General features: G+C 50.4%; 1 protein-coding gene across 6 annotated transcripts in view; it reads right to left on the bottom strand.

The window, feature by feature from the left end:
- The window catches only part of Itpk1 (inositol-tetrakisphosphate 1-kinase), a 155,437-nt gene that overhangs the window by 38,737 nt on the left and 98,945 nt on the right, over nucleotides 1-17,755 (bottom strand). For all 6 annotated transcript variants that reach the window (XM_074067281.1, XM_074067282.1, XM_074067283.1 and 3 more), the window contains one exon: nucleotides 6,526-6,643. In XM_074067281.1, coding sequence (XP_073923382.1) covers nucleotides 6,526-6,643 — 118 coding nt within the window. The remainder of the gene's footprint in view (nucleotides 1-6,525; nucleotides 6,644-17,755) is intronic.

The following is a 17,755-nucleotide window of genomic DNA, read 5'->3' as shown; positions in this document are numbered from 1 at the left end:
TCCATTTTGCCTCCCCCTAGCTCCTGAGTAGGGTGAGGACACTGATCTGTACTTGAGCCGATGGAGGGCTCTGAGACTCACTCCGGGCCCCGACCTCCTCTAGTACTATGGGGCATCAGCCTGGCTCACAGCTGATACAGCCATCCTGGGGGTGCTTCTAGGTTTCATACAGAGCCTGCTCTGCCTACGTACCCCTCCACCTGGGGTTTCTACCTGGGTGGAAAGTGGCTGATGTGAAAATGAGAACAGGGTCCCTCCTACACATCCCCCAAGTCTAATGCCCACCAAAGACCTCCACCTTGTTGGTCAGCTTGCAGGGCTGATGCTACTTCCATGGCTACTGCTCTGAGCACTTCTCCAGGCCTGGCCTCCTTTGTACCAGGTGCCTAGCTCTGGGGCCTACAGGCCGGGCAGACATTCACGGGGTCACTCTGCCCAGCCTGGGTGGGGCAGCACCTTAGCAGTCCATCCAGCAGGACCAAACACTGGCAACTGCGCTAGCAGACGTGCAAAGGCCTCAGAGGCGCGGGGCTTGCTGAGCCATCCTCCCACTGCAGTATGCTACTGCCCTCACCACGAACAGACAGCATTTGCTCCAACAACCATATGGGGCAGAGATTTGGCGTCTGCTTGAAGCAGAGCAGCTCGGACACCACAGGGCGTCCAGGGGGCAGCACCAGCTGGCCATGCCCCACACTAGGAGGTCCCAGAAACTGCTGACCTCCAGGCATAGTATTGGTCCCTGTCAGTCACTAGGCAGGAGTGCAGGAGATAGTGTGCACGGGGGTGAGGAGCTGGGCTCAGGAGCCATGGCTAAGAGCAACCCAAACTGTGTAAGGTCCCATCCCAGACCTGCCCTCTAGTAGCCCTAAGACCTTGAGCCACTAAGCTCAATACACCTCATGTGTCCTCTTCTTTAAAATGGGCATAGTAACAAAACCTTCCCCACAGGCCCATTGTGCAAAGGGCTCAGTGCCAGGCATGTAGTACGTGCTAAGTGGCTGCTTGAGAGCGGACAGAAGCACAGCTCAGAGAGGCCACGTGATGTGAGGAAGGGACAAGTCAGAGGCCTGCATTTTATTCTAAGTACCCACCAACCCCTCCTCTCTCCTTTCCCACCCCTAGCCTTCTGCAGCTTATCATGGGGGAGTGGCCATTACCTGCCCCAAGACACACACACACACACGCGCACACACACACACGCACACACACAACACCCATTCTGAGACAGAAGATTTTTGGGGAATCACTTTTCCTGGGCTCTTAGGAATGTTCTTTTCTCTTCACTGGGTGTATAGATTACTCAATTTTAAACCAGCTTCCAAATCGCCTCCAAGATGAACCCTGATTAAATTCCCATAAAACCACAGGCAGAGAAGCTTGATCTGTGCTGTGCACCACCCTCCCCAGGGAGGTATCTGGGACAGGCCATCTGTCCCTCTAGAGTTCATGTGTGGGAGGTTCAGGGGAAGGGAAATAGAAAATAGAAAACCACCCCGAGCCCACAGAGCCTTAAAGGAGCTGTCCAGCCATTGCCCTTGGCCTGAGACCCTATACATCTACTATCCCTGGGAACAAGGATACAAACCCCTGTCCCCCAATCATGATCCCAATGCCTTCTTACACATGCTCCAGCCAACCTGGGAGCTTGCTACAGCCTTGCTCAGAATGGTTCTGCTGGGCAGGGCAGACCAGGCCTCAGCGTTGGGGCTTCTGTCTGTGGACCCTGGCTGTGTGGCATACAGGCTGCCCCCATGAGAACTGACCTTCAAATGCATGCAAGCCAAGTCATAATTTGTTGCCGCAAACTCCTCCCTCCTTCCCCCATGCCTGCACCAGGCAATATCTGGTCTAAATTGGATCCAAGCTCAGGGTTGCCAATTCCTCTGGGTATGGGGTAGACCTGGATATGGGTACAGCCTGTCCCCAAGTGGCTGCCTCCCAGCAGTTATCAGTGCTTTAGGTGGGTCACTCTGAAGCTGGCACCCCACCTCAGGCTGCTGCTGAGGTCACAGGCTGAGGCCACAGCCCTGGCCAGCCAGAGGAGCAATGACCACTGAAAATACAATTCACCCAAAATAGGAACCCATGTCTTGGAAGGTGACGGGCCAGACTTCAGTGGGGCACACAGCTGCCCTGAATGAGGACTGCATTTCCCAACTCCCCTCTAGCTCAGCATGTGACTAACGCTGGCCAATGAGGAAGGAGCGCATCATGTTGTAGATTAAACGGTAACTAGGCCTTGTCCCCTCCCCCTTGCTCTCTATCCTAACACCTACATCTTGGCTATGATGGCTGGAGGTTCAGCCACCGTCATGGACCAGGAGAGCCAGCCTGGGTCCCTGGAGGTTCAGCCACCGTCATGGACCAGGAGAGCCAGCCTGGGTCCCTGCTGCTGGAGGCCTTCCTCTGGGTCTTTCCATAGAAGAGAAGGGCAGTGCTGTCTCAGTGAAGCCACCGTTCTTTTAGGTCTCTGCTGTTCCAGCAACTTGCATGCTGAGGGGATGGGGCTGAAGCTGGCAAACATGAGGCAGGGCAGAGGCCCTGCTTCCCCTCCCGGTTCTGAAGTATAGATGAGCTCTGGGAGGATGGGAATGAGATGGGACTGGCCACACATAGGCTACCAGGTGCTTGTGCAGGTGAAGCTGAGCCTCCAGGCTGCAGACCTCACAGTCCCCCTGATGCTGAAGGAGGACAGTCCTCCACAGTGGATGCTCTGCATGGAGAGAGATGGACATCTCAGCATGGATGCCTATTGTGTCCGAGAGACCCTCCTCTGTACCACGGCAAAGTCAAAAGCCTTGGTCATTCCCCCACCCTCTGTCTCCCGGGTCAAGCAGGAGCTAAGAAGCCCACAACAGTCTCCCCCAGCTCTGCTTTCTGCAGCCAGGGCTCTCTGAAAACGGGGAGGGCTGCCACAGCCTGGGGTGCTAGCAGCTCAGGAAAGGCTCACCAAGCCCCTTTTCCCACACAAAAGCTGTGTCACTTGCATTGCTATAATTCTCTGAGGGAACTTCAAAGGTAATTATGGCCACTTACACTTGTGTGAAAGGGCCATGTGCCTCCATAACAGCAGGGAGTGGGTACAGGAGTGCCAGGAAAAGCCTCCCAGGAGGGCTCTCTGCAAGAAGCAGGGCCCAGGAACACCAGGATGTGCCTCCCAGGAGGGCTCTCTGCACCTGCAGGGTGAGGGGAGGGAGGTGGAGGAGATTCAGCCAGCAGTGCTCCTGCAGAACAGACCCTCTAGAGGGCAGGAAAGAGTTCAGGAAGTTCCAGCCTCTGGCTACCCTTCTGGAAGAATACAAACTGGGCTCTGCATGCACAATAAGGAAAATCCAGGGTGCACCATTCACAGACCCCCACCTAATACTTCCTGCTGGCCTAGAACAAGACTGCCTTGGGGATCAGTCAAGGAGTTCTCGCTGACTCTGAAGGGCCTAGGCCTCTCCAAGACACACATAACTTGCCCTCTCCCTGCCGTCAGCAGGCAGCCCTAACAACCAAGCCGAGAGGAGGCTTAGGCTCAGAGAGGCCCACTGCTGGCCCCAGCCCTCCTGTGCACTGGAGCCCTTGCTCCATGTAAGCTGAGTAGACTGTAATTCACAGAACAATGTAGAATATACACCTGGGTGTCCCCCTTCTGTCTCAGACTAGGACAAGTTGAGGGGCCACAGGATGAACTGGTGTTTAAAGAAGGAAATCTCATATGGAAGGAGCCATGAACTAGAGGCTCTCAGGTGCCTTAAAGGTCCTAAGGAGTCAGGGGACAAACCACTGTCCCTATGGGGCCACTTAGGGAGTGGCCTAGACTCCCCAGGCCAAAGAAGTCAATCCCTCATGGGACTTGGGGAAGGCCCAGGGAGCAATCTCTGTGCCCAAGGGGAGGCAGGATTCACCAAGGGCTTTTATACCCTTCATCCAGTCACTCCCAGCTGAGGTGGTTTCCTTCTTGAGCACATCCCAGAGCTGCCCTCTCCTCTCAATTTCCACCACAATACAGCAAGTAGGAGGTAACATCAGGTTGAACTAGGATGGCTCCTGCTCAACACTCCAATTTTGACCCCAGGAGAGGCCAAATTCCAGAGCCAGGCAGATGTGCAGGAACTCCCTGTTGCCAACCACCTGAGCCTGCCAACTTGGCATGCAATCTCCTATGCATGCCGAGGTCCACCTCATCTCCAGGCACCTGCTTGTGCACACTGTGTACACTCACACCTGGGCTCTAATTTCTAACTCAAGACATCTGACAGAGGCTCTAAAACCTGATTCATAATTCCTAGGCCCAGTCACAGTAACAGGAACAGTGAGAAACCACGGTTCCACGGTTCCCACTGGGCCATCTGGCATGCTGAGTCTCCATAGACATTACCCCAGTTATCCTAACCTGGGCCAGAGGAGGAGTCACTCATTACCCACACCTTCCAGAATATAGGCAAGCCAGATGGAGCAACTCACTGAAGATCATGAGGCCACCTGAAGCCCAGAATCAGACCCAACCTTAGTCTCCCTCCAAAAGCCTGTGCTTTTAGTTCTAGAGAAGCCCCAGTGACACCTTTCACGATCCCCTAGAATGCATCATTTCTGACAGACATCAGATGTGGATGTTAACCTGCCATTATCTTCCTCCAATTCAATACTTTCCTCCTGTCACTTTGTGTACACAACGTCCAACAAAAACCTTCTGGAAATTTCCAGATATCCTTTCCAGAACCCATCCTCTCACCGGGGATTCTGGACCCATCCAGGAAATGAATTCAATTCACTCCAGACCTAAGGGAGCAAGGCTTCTTGAGCAGACCTGCCTGGGAGTGGGGTGGGGAATGTTCCAGGGATTTATACTCAGGCTCCACACCAGCCTGGTGTGGAATGAAGCCTCCAGACCCATTCCAGGACAGCCAGGCCTTGCACCCAGCTCTTTCCCAAGACTGTACCTAAGAGAGACCCAAGAACTCACCAACTCTCCAAGCATGGGGACCCTGGGTGCTTGCTAGGTCCAGCATCCTCTGGCTATGAATGAGAAAGGCAAGCATAGGGGCTAGGAGCAGGGACCTGAGTTGGAGAGCCTGGCTGGATGTAGGCCCAGGTGGTGTGATGCCAGTGTGTCTGCTAAACTCAGGACCTCTGCTACAGCTTGGATGTAGCTTGTGCTCCCTGATAAGTTCATGTGATTGGAGGGTTGTTGTACTAAAAAGAAGTGAAATCTTTAAGAGGTGGGGCCTATGAGGAAGTCCTGAGGTCACTAGGATGTGAAAGAATTCTCATGAGGCCCTTGGTAGTTCTCACAAGAGGGCTGTTACAAAAAGAACAAGTCCAACCCCACTAAGTTCTCTCTGCTCTTGGCTGAAGATGTAATCATCTGCTTGTTCTACCATGGGCTTCCACCATTATCACTTGCCAAGAAGTGACACAACCAAGGGACAGCCTTGTTAGAGTCTATGCTGTACTGTTTGGACTTTCAGCCTCCAAAACAGTGAGCTAAAAAAAACTTCTTCACTTTATAAAGGTAGCTTGTCTCAAGTATTTTGTTACAGTAGCAAAAAGCTGACTAATACAGCCTCCTTGAGTTGCATGTAAAATGGACAGGATCATCATGCCCACCAAGTACCGAAAGAGAGAACCTAAGGAGACCTAACCTAAAGCTAGGCATAAGCTTACCCAATGAGCGCCACTCCCATTCCCAGGGCTGCCTCTGACACTGTCAGTCAAACTGTGCCCACTGGTCCCACCAGAATGGGAAATGACCATTCAGGTTGGGTTCAAGGAAGTCCAGGTAACACCATCATCAGTACGGCAGGAGTCAGGGGGCTTCTCCAGACCCTAAGATGTGTCCTCACATAGCCACCAGGCCCAGACAAAGCACCTTTGCTCAGAATTAAACAAGAGCTCCAAGTAGGGAGCACTGGAGCAGGTGAAGAGGTCTAGGAGGTCACTGTTAGCATGAATCTTCCCAAACCTCCCTCTCATGTAAACATACCCTGAAAGGCCTCTGGACTTCTCTGAGGCTCCCTGGTGGGATGGGTGTGGGGAGAGAAGTTCCAGGGATGAGAGCCAGCAGCCAGCAGAAGCTCCACAGTTAGGAGGGAGGCCCCACCCATGAGAACAAAGTGTACCCTGTGAGGCCACCAGCCACATTACATAGTTCCATGTGTTTGATCAAAGGCCCCAAATTTCTGTTGGTCTCCTTTGCCTGGTTACATAACTCCCTCGTCTGCCTGCCGCCATGAGCAATTCTACACATACTCCTGCTCCCTAACCACTGTGTTATCAGGAAACTTCATCGTCCCCCAGGGGTTCAGCACAACCAAACAAAATGCTCTTGCCATGGTCAGAGGCAGTCTTCTAAAGAGTGCCCCAGGGCTCTTATTTGTCACAGAAGAGAAGGGAAGGGCCTCCCTAGAATGGCTGCCCCCAAGGAACTCAACCTCTTCTTGTGCCAAAGTGACAAGATAAGACCCTTGCCCCCACCTTGTACAGTGACCACAGAGGCGGGCTGCTTGCCAAGGTGTCACATCAAAGTGTCTATACCTTTCATGTAGGCCTCGATCTTCCGGATGAGTTCATAAGACTTGGAGCGGTCAAGCAGGGTCCTGATGGCAGGGATGGGGTCCAGGACGATGGTCTCAGGGTGGGCATCAATGTACTCCTGAAAGAAAAGCCCACTCCTGGTTAGAGAAGAAAACTGGTGCCAAAATGAGGAAGGTGATTTTATCCCCTGACTCCTCTATATATTTGTCCCTCTCTTGCCCCTCCCTAATCTTGTGACTTTTGTTTAAAAAAAAAAATAGCAATACTGGATCAGGAAAGGACATGTGATCCTGAGTCCATCCAACCAGAGACAGGCTCAGAACTCCTGCTGGGAATGTGGATCTAGGATGTTCTTGGCCTCACAGAGGAGGAGGAAGCATGGAGACTGAGAAACTGTGAAGTCACCATGGGGATTTCAGGAGAGGCTTAACTAAGACCTAAACTCAGAAAACAGAACCCAGAGCAGAACAGCAGCCAGGATGTGGTCAGGTCCTTTGACTCCTGGATAAAGCCGCACCTGAAACCAGCCTGTGGCGTGTGTTGCTTCCACTCCATGATAGAACCAGCCTAGCACCTGCATCGATAAGGACTCTGAGCTAGGACCAGAGTGGAAGTCGAAGGAGGCTGGGGTCACGAGAAACTCTGTAGGAAGGTATAATAGAGGGAAATGTGCCACAGGCCACTCAACACTCAGATTTTCCTCTCATACTTCATGAACACCGTGAAACTCAAGAAAACAACAAACTCAATCTTTAAGGAATGTGGCATCTTATTGGAGAAGTAACAAAAACTTAGTGAGAACAACAACAACAACAACAACAAAACACCACTACCTATAGGAGAATCCAATAAAACGCAGGGCAGAGGGTTTCTAGGGATGCACAGGCCAGGAGACAGAAAAGCCCCGGGGATCATGGCCCTGCCATGCCACAGTGACTGCAAAAGCCTGAGCCACCTTGGTGGCCTAGAGAAACTTGTAGACAGATAGTGAGACTGTCCCTCTGGCTCCTTAAATGCCATGAGTCTAAGGACAAAATTACGGGATACTGGAAAGATGAGAGAGGATCTCAGGGAAAAGGCTGGCTCCCCCCAAAACATATTCCAGTCCTAATCTGGTAACTGTGAATGTGGTCCTACTTGGAAATAGGGTCCCCAGATACAATCGAGTTATGATGAGGACCTACTGGACATGGGTGAGTCCACTGACTGGTCTCCTTATAAAATGGAAGAGATGGGACACACACAGGGAGAAAGCCATGTGAAGACAGGGAAATCTACAAGGCAAGGAGCACCAAGGATTGCCTGCTGCCATTGGAGCCAGATGAGAGAGGCATGGCATAGAGCCTTCCTCAGAGCCCACAAGGAACCTGCCCTGCTTACACCTTGATTTCAGGCGTTATGCCTGTAGAACTGTGGGAGAAGAGACTTCTGGTGTTTTCAAGCCACCCAGTTTCTGGTACTTGGTGACAACAGCCCTGGGAAACTAAGACACCAGTTTGCTTCCACACACATACTGGTTGCCCCCACCTCCAGCCCATATAACAGTGTGAGGTCAACAAAGGTCAGAGAAGGGAAACACCCACAATGCTTCTCTTTCTAGTAAACTTTATCAAAGAAAGAAAGATCCATGTGGACTTTTCTTTTTAAGTGAACCTACTTGGGTTCCTAGTAATCATTTTAAGAGTACTCGAGGCAAAAGTCAGAGATTCCTAACCACGTCTTGTCTGAAATCTGTCTCTAGTGAATTGCACACCAGAAGATCTCGTTGTGGCTCCCTTGTGACCTTTCCCCTGGATGTCTGAAAGCTCCCACCAGCCCTAGGTGGTGGCAGTATACCATCTGGGAGGCCTCCATTCTAGTGGATTCCAAGGCCCTACCTGCAAATACCCCTCATTGCACATCTGTGCTACAGACCTGACTGCAGAACACAACCCTACACCACTTTTTCCTCCTCCTTAGAGACACGACCATCAGCAGGTCAACTTGGTCCTGACAAGCTGCTAACGCAGAATGGGCCAAGCAGCTGATGTGGGAGCATCCACATCTGCCCCTGACACAGGGCAGGGCAGGGGTATGAGGCCAGAGGATTCCTAAGGAAGGCCTTATCCACAGCTACCTCTTTCCCCACAGTCTCAGCCTCACCCATACTGCCTCTCCTGTGGGGGTCCCTGAAGGGAATGATCCCTCTTAGCATCATTCCTTTATCAGAGTGTGTCCTCTAAACCAAGTCTCTGCTTCCATGGGACCTGGTCATTCACAAGCCATCCCCTCCACCATGGCTCAAACATACTACAGAATCAAATTACTGTCCTAGTGCTAAGTGGCCATCCACAAATGTTACATCAAGGACAGTGCTGGGGCATTATACAGGGTGCAGAAACACATGACAAGCAAAAGCCTCTATGCTTTGCTCCCCCAGCTGAGGCTGGCCACAGGTTCACATTATGGGCCAGGCTCTGAAAGCCCCGTTCACTGAATCACAAAAGATCAGAAGCAGCCTGGTGTATCAGGAAGTTGACACCTTTTGGTGTCACCTCTGGGCAGGCCACAGGGCTTTTCAGGATCTCTGAGGAGTTACTGCAATAACCACAAAGATCCTCGTAAAGCTGCAGAAACCTAAGGGGCAGTGTCTGTGGAGGTGGCCTTCAAGATATACAGGGCTGCATTGGACCGGGGGACAGCCACTTATTGAAGGAACTACAGGTGAAGTAGGGTCACATGCACTTGCTGCCCTCCTTCACCAAGAAGGCAATGTTAGAGATGCCAGTGATGCTGGGATGGCCCTGTTCTTCCCCAGCAACTGAGGCCATTCAAAACATGGGGCACATACCTTCCTGCTTTACAAAAAGAGCTCCCTCGTAGGTCCAAGGAGTAGCTGCCAGCTGCTGAGAAACAAGGCTAATGCTGGCCTCAGGTTAATACACTAGGGCAGTAACATTTAAAGAGAATTCCAAATCACCAAGATATGAGTTTAAGCCAAACTCATAAGGGAAAGAAGCCATGTGAAACCAAAGGCAAAAATATCTGCCAAGCAGGCCCCCACCCCAAGCATCAGCACAAAAGGAAGGATCACTCTTTTTTTTTTCTTTATATCCCATTTTATTTAATTAAACTTAGTTTTTTTTTCATATTATTATTGTACTGGGGATATATCATAACATTTACAAAAGTTCTTACATCATAGTAAGAACTTTACATAGTAAAAGATCTTATATCATAGTTGAATTCACCCCTTCCATCACTCTCCTTTATCCCCATCTCAGCATTCATATCTCATTTTTCCATTTTCATACATAATATTTCTACCACATTCACTCTCTTACCCCTTTCTTTCTATCCTCCCACACACACTGGTACCAATCAATGGAATGTTTTTTACTCTCCTATAAGGGAGCGGGTGGGGGCAGGGGGAAGAAATGAACCAAGCCTTGTATGCACATATGAATAATAAAAGCAAAAGGAAAAAAAAAAAGAAATCACCATAAGAAGGGGAGTAACGTAGAAAGGAGAAAAATAGAGGGAATGAACCAATTCAGGATATAATACATATATACATGGAAATGTCATAAGGATCACTCTTAAACACAAGCTCTCTTGAGACCAGGGCAGAGGGGTCAAAGAGTTTTTCCAATAGCTCTGTTATCCACACATGGATTTCCTTCCAAGCTTTTCAGCTACCTATTGTATATGGAAGGTCTCATGCATTTTTCACAAGTCTGTTAGAATTACCAAACAAACTGTTAGAAAAAAGGCCAAACCATCTGCATGGCAAATGGTAAACATGTGTTCCCTGGGAGGCTGGCTTGCAGAGGAAAACCCAGAAAGGGATCCTGGAGGTGAACAGGGGAGCCTGTCTCTACACAGGAATGTACAATCTCAGACCAAGAAGGCCAAGAGCAGGTGGTGAAGTCCAACTGTTAGAGAGGACAAGGGAACAGAGACCAGCTAGGTGCCCACTCAGAACAAAGTTTCCCCAGGCCCATGGATGATGACAGCAGTATCACCAGCCCTCTGGGGGATAGGGGAGAGACAAGGTTTACCAGCTGCAAAACTGAGCTAAATGAGAGGACCAGAGGAACATCAGAGATACTATTTCTTCTGCAGTCCTACAAAAGGAGTGAGACACAGGATTTGCTCTTATCCAGCAGAAAATGTCATCACAGCTCAAATCCTGCCCCTTCCATGCTTCCATGTCTGGGAACAAGAGGCTGGAGCTGAGTTACTGTGACTCTGCAGTATGATGCTCATCCTGATAAAGCTACCATAGGGAGCAGCTATGGGCATCCAGAAGATCGTGATGTTAAAACAGCTTGTAGAAATAAGAAAGGATTTTTATGATTCTGCAAGCCTGACCCCACCTTGCAGACCAAGGCTCCCCCAGCCCTGCCTTAAGGCTGGGAGCCCAACTGCTGCTTTGGCCTGTGCTGCCCTCCGCTAATGCCTAGAGCAATACTCCCACCCCATAGCAACCCAGGTACCAGACAGCAACCCTCTGAGGAAACCTCAGGTCCCTAATACAAAACTTGTGAGAAATGGGGGAGAGGTAAGTAGTTTTTCCCTTTCTTCTACCCTACACCCCCTTCTACCACCCTGCACCTGACCTTGCATCCGATTTGGCCCTAAGTCCTGTGTTTGTTGTCCTTTCTTGGTTTCTGTGAGATCCCTTTCACATGGTGATCTCCTGGACACCCACAGAATTGGATTCAAATAAGCACTATCTTTCTAGAGGGAACAGGACGCAGCTACTCAGATAGGAAACAATGAGAGACTAATTAGAGTAAAGGCAATGACAACAATAAAAATCATAACCAATAATCAATAAGCAAAAATAGAAGCAGCTTCCATACACATGAGGCTTGTTACACGCTCAGGGCTGGAGGAAACAGCTTCCGAGCACCCTTTCTTTTAATATATAAATCCTATGGAATATGAGCTGAAACCATAAAACTCTCGGAGGAAAACTTTGGCAAAAATCTTTGTGACCTTGGATTGAACAATCATTTCTGAGATGTGATATTAAAAGCACAAGTAAGGGAAGGGACAAAATGGATAACTAGAATCCTCAGAATTAGAAGCTTCTGTGAGTTGAAGGCCTAATGCTCCTGAGCAAGCACTGGGCACAGAGTCACCTAGCAGAGGTGTCCAAGCACTGGCCTGCTAGAGCCAGGGGGAGACACTGGGCACAACTGAAAGTCCCCCCAGGTCTGGATGTGCGTTCACACACTTATTGGGCCCCAAATAGCACTGTGAGGGTGGCAGAGACATGGTCTCTCAGTGTGGCCCTGTTCTGTCCTAATAACTTACACCCCATAACAGTGGACAGCTCCTCATTACACTCAGAGCCCAGGAGCTAGAAGCCTGCCCACCAGGCCTTGTGAGCCTGAAATCCCAGTGGGCTGGCTCAGTGTGACACCACTGTGGGACCACGAGGCTCTGATGAACTGCCTGGAAATCTCTCCCCTAGTTGGTTGGGAAGCTGTGATGGAGGAAAGGGGCCTCCCTGCCCTTCTCTACAAAGTGAAGGCAGTGCAGAGAAGAGCTTATAAGCACAGACACACAGGAGCTGGAGGTTGCAGGCCCAGGGTAAAATTCCACCTTGCTCTTTCATGAAAATGGGCCTCACGAAGCTTTGGTCCTCACCTATGAAATGGATACTACAATAGTTCCCACCTCACAGCTAGCGGCATGGCTCAACTGGCTGCCTAGCAAGCGCGAAGCCCTGAGTTTGACCCCGCCCCCAAAAGAACTTTACTGCCGTATAACTCACATGCCACGCTGTTTACCAATCTCACATTTACAACTCAACCTTACCGACTGTAAGCTGTGTGACAATCAGCACAATTTCAGACTGTTACCACCATCTCAAAAACAAACCTGCACCCTTTTGCTATTTACTCCAATCCCCCCATTTCTCTCAGCCCACAGGAACCACAGACCTACTTTCTATCTGTATAGATTGGCCTATTCTGGACATCCATATAAACAGAGTCATAAAATAGGGGGTCTTCTATGGCTGGCTTCTTTCACTTTCATGTTTTCAAGATTCATTCATGTTACAGCAGGTATCGGTGCCTCGTTTTCTGTATGACCAAATGATATTTCATTGTGTGAATGGACATTTGGTTTACCCATTCATCACTTGGTGGATATTTGGTTGGTTTCTACTTTTCAGCTACTATGAATTCCAGTGCCATGGACATGTGAGTAGCGTTTGTGTAGACAAATAAACTCTTTCATCTCCCTTGTGTCTATATGCAGATGAGGATACAAAAGACCACAAAACTTAGTTCCTCAGGCATGGGTGCTTTACAGAATTATACTCAACCATCCTGGGAACAAGCACAGCACTTTTCTCTACTTACAACAGGGGCAGTCACCCAAAACACTGCATTGGCTCTCAGAGCAACCTTATGGTCTACAGATCAAACACCTATATTTTTATTCCATTTTATAGATAAAGAAAACAAGTGTCTAAAAGGCAAAGGGACTTGCCCAAGGTCAAACCTTGCCAAGGATTTGCCAGGATTCAAAACCAACCATTACAATGTCCTGCTCCAGGCCTCTGCAGTGCTCCTTGTCACCTACTGTGTTACAGTTTATATGGCCGAAAGGCTTCTAATCCCTAGAAAGGCCAAGGACCACTTGGATCTTAGGTGCTGCAGAACTCTATCCACAACTTGTCTAGGCAGGTCTGGAGTAACAGACAGAGGACCAAGCACCAAGGCCTGGGGTCAGTGGAAGGAGGCAGAGAAGGAGAAAGAGCTACTGAGACTTCCTGCAGCCCACAAGGATGGGTCTCTCCTGCAGAGGTCCCCAGGTAACTGTTGTTGGGTCGATGGCATCTGAGCAGTCATGTCTCAGAGGTATTTACGAATGGACCCACACAGGGGCTCACACAGCAAGCCCGCCTACTCACCCTGGGGAGCTCTTATTCTCCAAGGAACAGCAAGCAGTGGCAAAGCCATGGGCAGGGCTGGTGAGCCAAGTGCTAGATCTCAGGCCCTCTATAGGCATGCCACGCGGCAATCTGAAGGCCAGACGAGATACTCGGGAGGAAAAGACATGTCTGAAGGTGAGTCTTAGAATCCTGCTAGCCAGCACATGAGGGGCCAGGCTGGAAGCCAGTAATGGAACAGGGAATACTTGCTTACAAGCCAGTTCCTGTCTCCCACCCCAGATAGAAGGCTGTCATGTGGGAGGACAGGAGCTTTGCACAGAGAGTAAGGAGGGGCCCAGGGCCAAGGAAGGGCTACACACACACACACACACACACACACACACTCCTGGTGTTCATATCCTTGTATGATCTCTTCCTGAGGGAGAGTGGGACTGTGACATGCTTCTAACCCACAGAGAGTACCACTCTGTGCCCACATTATGTTATCAAGACTTCATCCTCCTGCTCTCTCCATGGCTGGCTGTGAAGACACAAGCCACAGTAAGAGGCAGCACCACAGAGACCTGTGCAGCAAGGGACTGGGTGGCCCTGAACACCCAGGGAGCCTCCAGCAAGGGACAAACTCTCTGTCCTGCAGCTGCAGGAAGAAGTAGACTCTGCGAGCAACCTGATGGAAGAAGAGCTTTCCCTGGTCAGGCCTCAGATGAGGTGCACCCTGGCTAGCACATGTACTGCAGCCTGGTCTGACCTTGAAGCAGAGAACAGCTGACTTAAACCATGGCGTCTGACCACAGGGACTGTGAGGTAATGAATGGTACCATTTTTTGAGCTGCAATGTGTGCAGTTTGCAGCAAAGGAAATCAACACAGACCCTGGCTGCCACCTCTGTATGAGGATCACATGTGGAAGGAAGGAGATATGGCACTTATGACAGGTATCAAACGGAGGTGCTACTAAATCCTGATTTGGGGGACCGGGGAAGAGAAGCAGCCAGGAGCAATGAGAGTCTCAGGGCATGGCTCTGTTTTACTGCTCGATCTGGTGTATCTGAGAGGCAAAATCCACCAACTTGCTCATTTATGGATGTGTAAACTTTAAAAAGGAAATGATGACCCAAAGAGCCAAACCTGGATACCACGCCCATTCTGCAGTGTAGCCTGCCCTGCCATGAGCTGCCCCCAAGGGACCCCAGCCTCCCTATTGGAGCACATCAAGAATGGCAAATGGTCATGGCAGATATTTTTTGGGGATAACCATCACCTTTGTGATAAATCCAATGGGATTCCAGAATCCAGAAGCCCATAGGGCAAGGCACTGGCAGCTTTGCTTGGCCCTAGAAGGAGACACAAATTGGCATCAAGATGCACCTGCAGGCCATGCCCAGGAGAAACTCCTGGGTGGTTTCCTGGGCTCTCAAGGGTTTCCTGGACTCTCAAAGGCTCTCTACAGGTGTTTCAGTAGCACTTGGTCACAGAGGAATATGGGACAGACCCCCTCAAAGAGCTGAAATTGCCTCCTTATGGCTGTTAACAATTACCCACAAGGGCTTTTATGGGAAGGTGGTAGCCTGAGCCTATTCAGTATCACCTCCATCCTCCTGGCTCTTTCTGAGAGCATGGTCCAAGCCCAGACCTGGCCACAGATGACCATGAAGGCTGGCCTTTTCCTCAGCCCTGCCATACCAAGGGCTGGGGGAGATCCAGGAAGCTTCTGGTCCCTAAATCTCTGGCACCATGATGGGGTCCTACCAAGACTCCTGGGTGAGTTGTTACTACTATTGTGCTCACCACCCACAGATCACAGTCCCACACACTGTTTCCCCTCACAACCCTACAAAGGAGGTCCTGCTATCAGACCCTTTTGACAAAGAAAGAAACCAGCACCTTGGTGTCTTCAGCTCTCCATGTCAGGACGTGGCTCAGAGGGGTCTGGCTCCACTGTCCTTGGGACATGGGACCAACGAGCAGAAAGGCTTGGCTGCAGGAAAAGCAGCTCAATCCTAGCTACCAGAGCTGCTTGGCTGGTTCTTTGGAAGCCTTTCTTGTGTCCTGCCGACCCAGGCCAAGGGCTGCAGTCTAGCATCTCCATGACCAGAACTCTACATGGTATCAGTGCAAGATGAAGCACCCAGGAATAAAGAGCACAGACCTCTTCTCCCAGAGGTGGAGTCTCAGGTGGCTAGAACTGGCAAAGACCAAAGGATCCCTTAGTCAGCCTGTCTTCTCAGAAAGGAAGGTCACACAGTGACATGGCAGAGCTGAGACTGCGGCTCCATCTGCTTCTACCACCTGCTTCTACCAAGGTCCATCCTGGTTCACCATGGACCAGCATCTCTGCATCTGTTCCCAGCCCTGGATCAAGACAAACAAACAAGAGTAGAAGACAGATGCCTCTACAGGGCAGGACTGCTCAGAAAGGCGCATGTGAGGAAGACAGGATACATACAGCACAGGGCAAAGGGTGTGTGCAGGCTCCCCAGTGGTGCCAGGGCGGCACAGTGCTGGATGCAAAGCAGGGCTGTGCCCACACAGGGAAGTGACCGGACTTTAGTGGGACCAAGGGCAGTCACACGTTCAAAGACACTATGGGGCTCTGCAGAAAGAGAAATCTTTTCCAGGGAGACCAGGGTCATGTGAGGAGAGGTGGTAAGACACAGCAAGCAACACTTTCTGGGGAGGACAAGCTAGCAGACCCTCCTGGCAGAGCCAGAAATCAATGACTGGTAATGAACTGGACATCAACCAAGGCCAAGGACCAAGCCAACCCCAGGGTTCCCAGCACCTCCCAGAACACCTGCCTATTTATTAAAGCTTCCAGAAGACAACAAACAGACAATCCTGAGAAATACACATAGGTCCCAGTACCTTAGCACAACAGAATGTGTTAGGCAGCCAGGTCTGGCATGGGCTGGAACTGGAGATTTGCACAGCTAAACCTTGAGATGGGCTCTCAAGAACCATAAGGTTGTGGCCACCAATCCCAGCCGTGCAGGGTGACATTCACAGAATCTACCATTGAGCCGTGCAGCATGCAACCTGTGTAACAGTCCCTGGCAGTCACTCAAGGTTCCTGCTTTCCAATCACTGGCAGACAGTGTCTTTTCAGCCAAGCCACACCTGGTCCGACCCAATCCCAACACAAGAACCCTGGGGCACTATGCAAGTTGAGACAAAGGCAGAATTAAGAAACTTGGGTTAAAGTCCTACAACTACCACCTACTTTATGTGTTTTTGAAAGTCACTTGAGTTACTTCTATCTCAGTTTTTCTGTCTGTACAATGAGAGGGTTGGCATAACTCATAAAATCCTTACTGGCTCTTCCCACCCAGACACTCTGCCTGCAACGTGATAAACAAACCAAAAAAAATCTCTCAGGCTTCTGACTGGGTCAGGCCCAAGGGTCCAGGCTCAGGGGCCTGGTGCCCTCAGAACACACAACAGCTGTGATGTAGGTCCCCATCACCTGAAGCCAACAAAGCTGTGCCTACACAGGCAAGTGCAGAAGACAGGCAGAGGCAAGGTCAAGCTCCGTCAGGGACAGACACTGGCACTAGCCCACCCTCCCCTGCATCTTGTACCCTCTGGTTAGCCCTGATATGCTAAAGACACTTCCTCACTGACTACTTCCTGTCTGCTCTCCTAGAGAGTCTAGCTTCCCCTCAGCAGACGGTTTGGCCTTACCCAACCCTCATTTGTATTCCAGAGAGATGTCTTGCATCTGAGCACTCAGCCTGAGGACTCTCAGAGCACAGGAAATCAGCCACTCCACTAGGAAGAGTGTGTGTGTAAGAATGTGTGTATGAGAATGTGAGTGCTTATGTGTATGAGTATATGTGTGTATGTGAATGTGTACATATGTGTGTGTACGAATGTGAGTGCGTGAGTCTGTGTGTGTATATTAATGTGCATGAGCGTGTGTATGTGTGTCAGTACTGTGTGGGTGTATGTGTGTGTATGACTGCAAGTGTGACTGCATGTGTATGTATGTGAACGCATGCCTGAGACTGTATGAGTGTGTGCATGCATGTCTGTTTTTTGGGGGTGTTGGTGTTACCCATTCAGCTACAAAGCAGCTGTGTCCCATCCACTCTCATGGGAGCTCCTAGGTGGAGATGTGCTGAGTGGGGTAACTGGTGACATAGAGGAAGTAAGAGTTCACTCAAGGGGATGCACAGGGTTGAGGGGACTAATCTGGCCATGGGAGGCGGGCTCCTGAGGTCATTGACACTGAGCCATAAATGGTCATGGCCATGGGACAGGAGGAGAAAGGGCATTCCAGGCAGAGGAGACAACCAAAGCAGAGGCCTGGGGGAGGGAGCCCAGCACTCTGAGG

This window comes from Castor canadensis, chromosome 3, assembly GCF_047511655.1.
Source record: "Castor canadensis chromosome 3, mCasCan1.hap1v2, whole genome shotgun sequence".
Classification (NCBI taxonomy): Eukaryota; Metazoa; Chordata; class Mammalia; order Rodentia; family Castoridae; genus Castor; species Castor canadensis.
The sequence above is the reverse complement of the archived record's forward strand: the minus strand, read 5'-3'. Positions and strand labels throughout refer to the sequence as shown.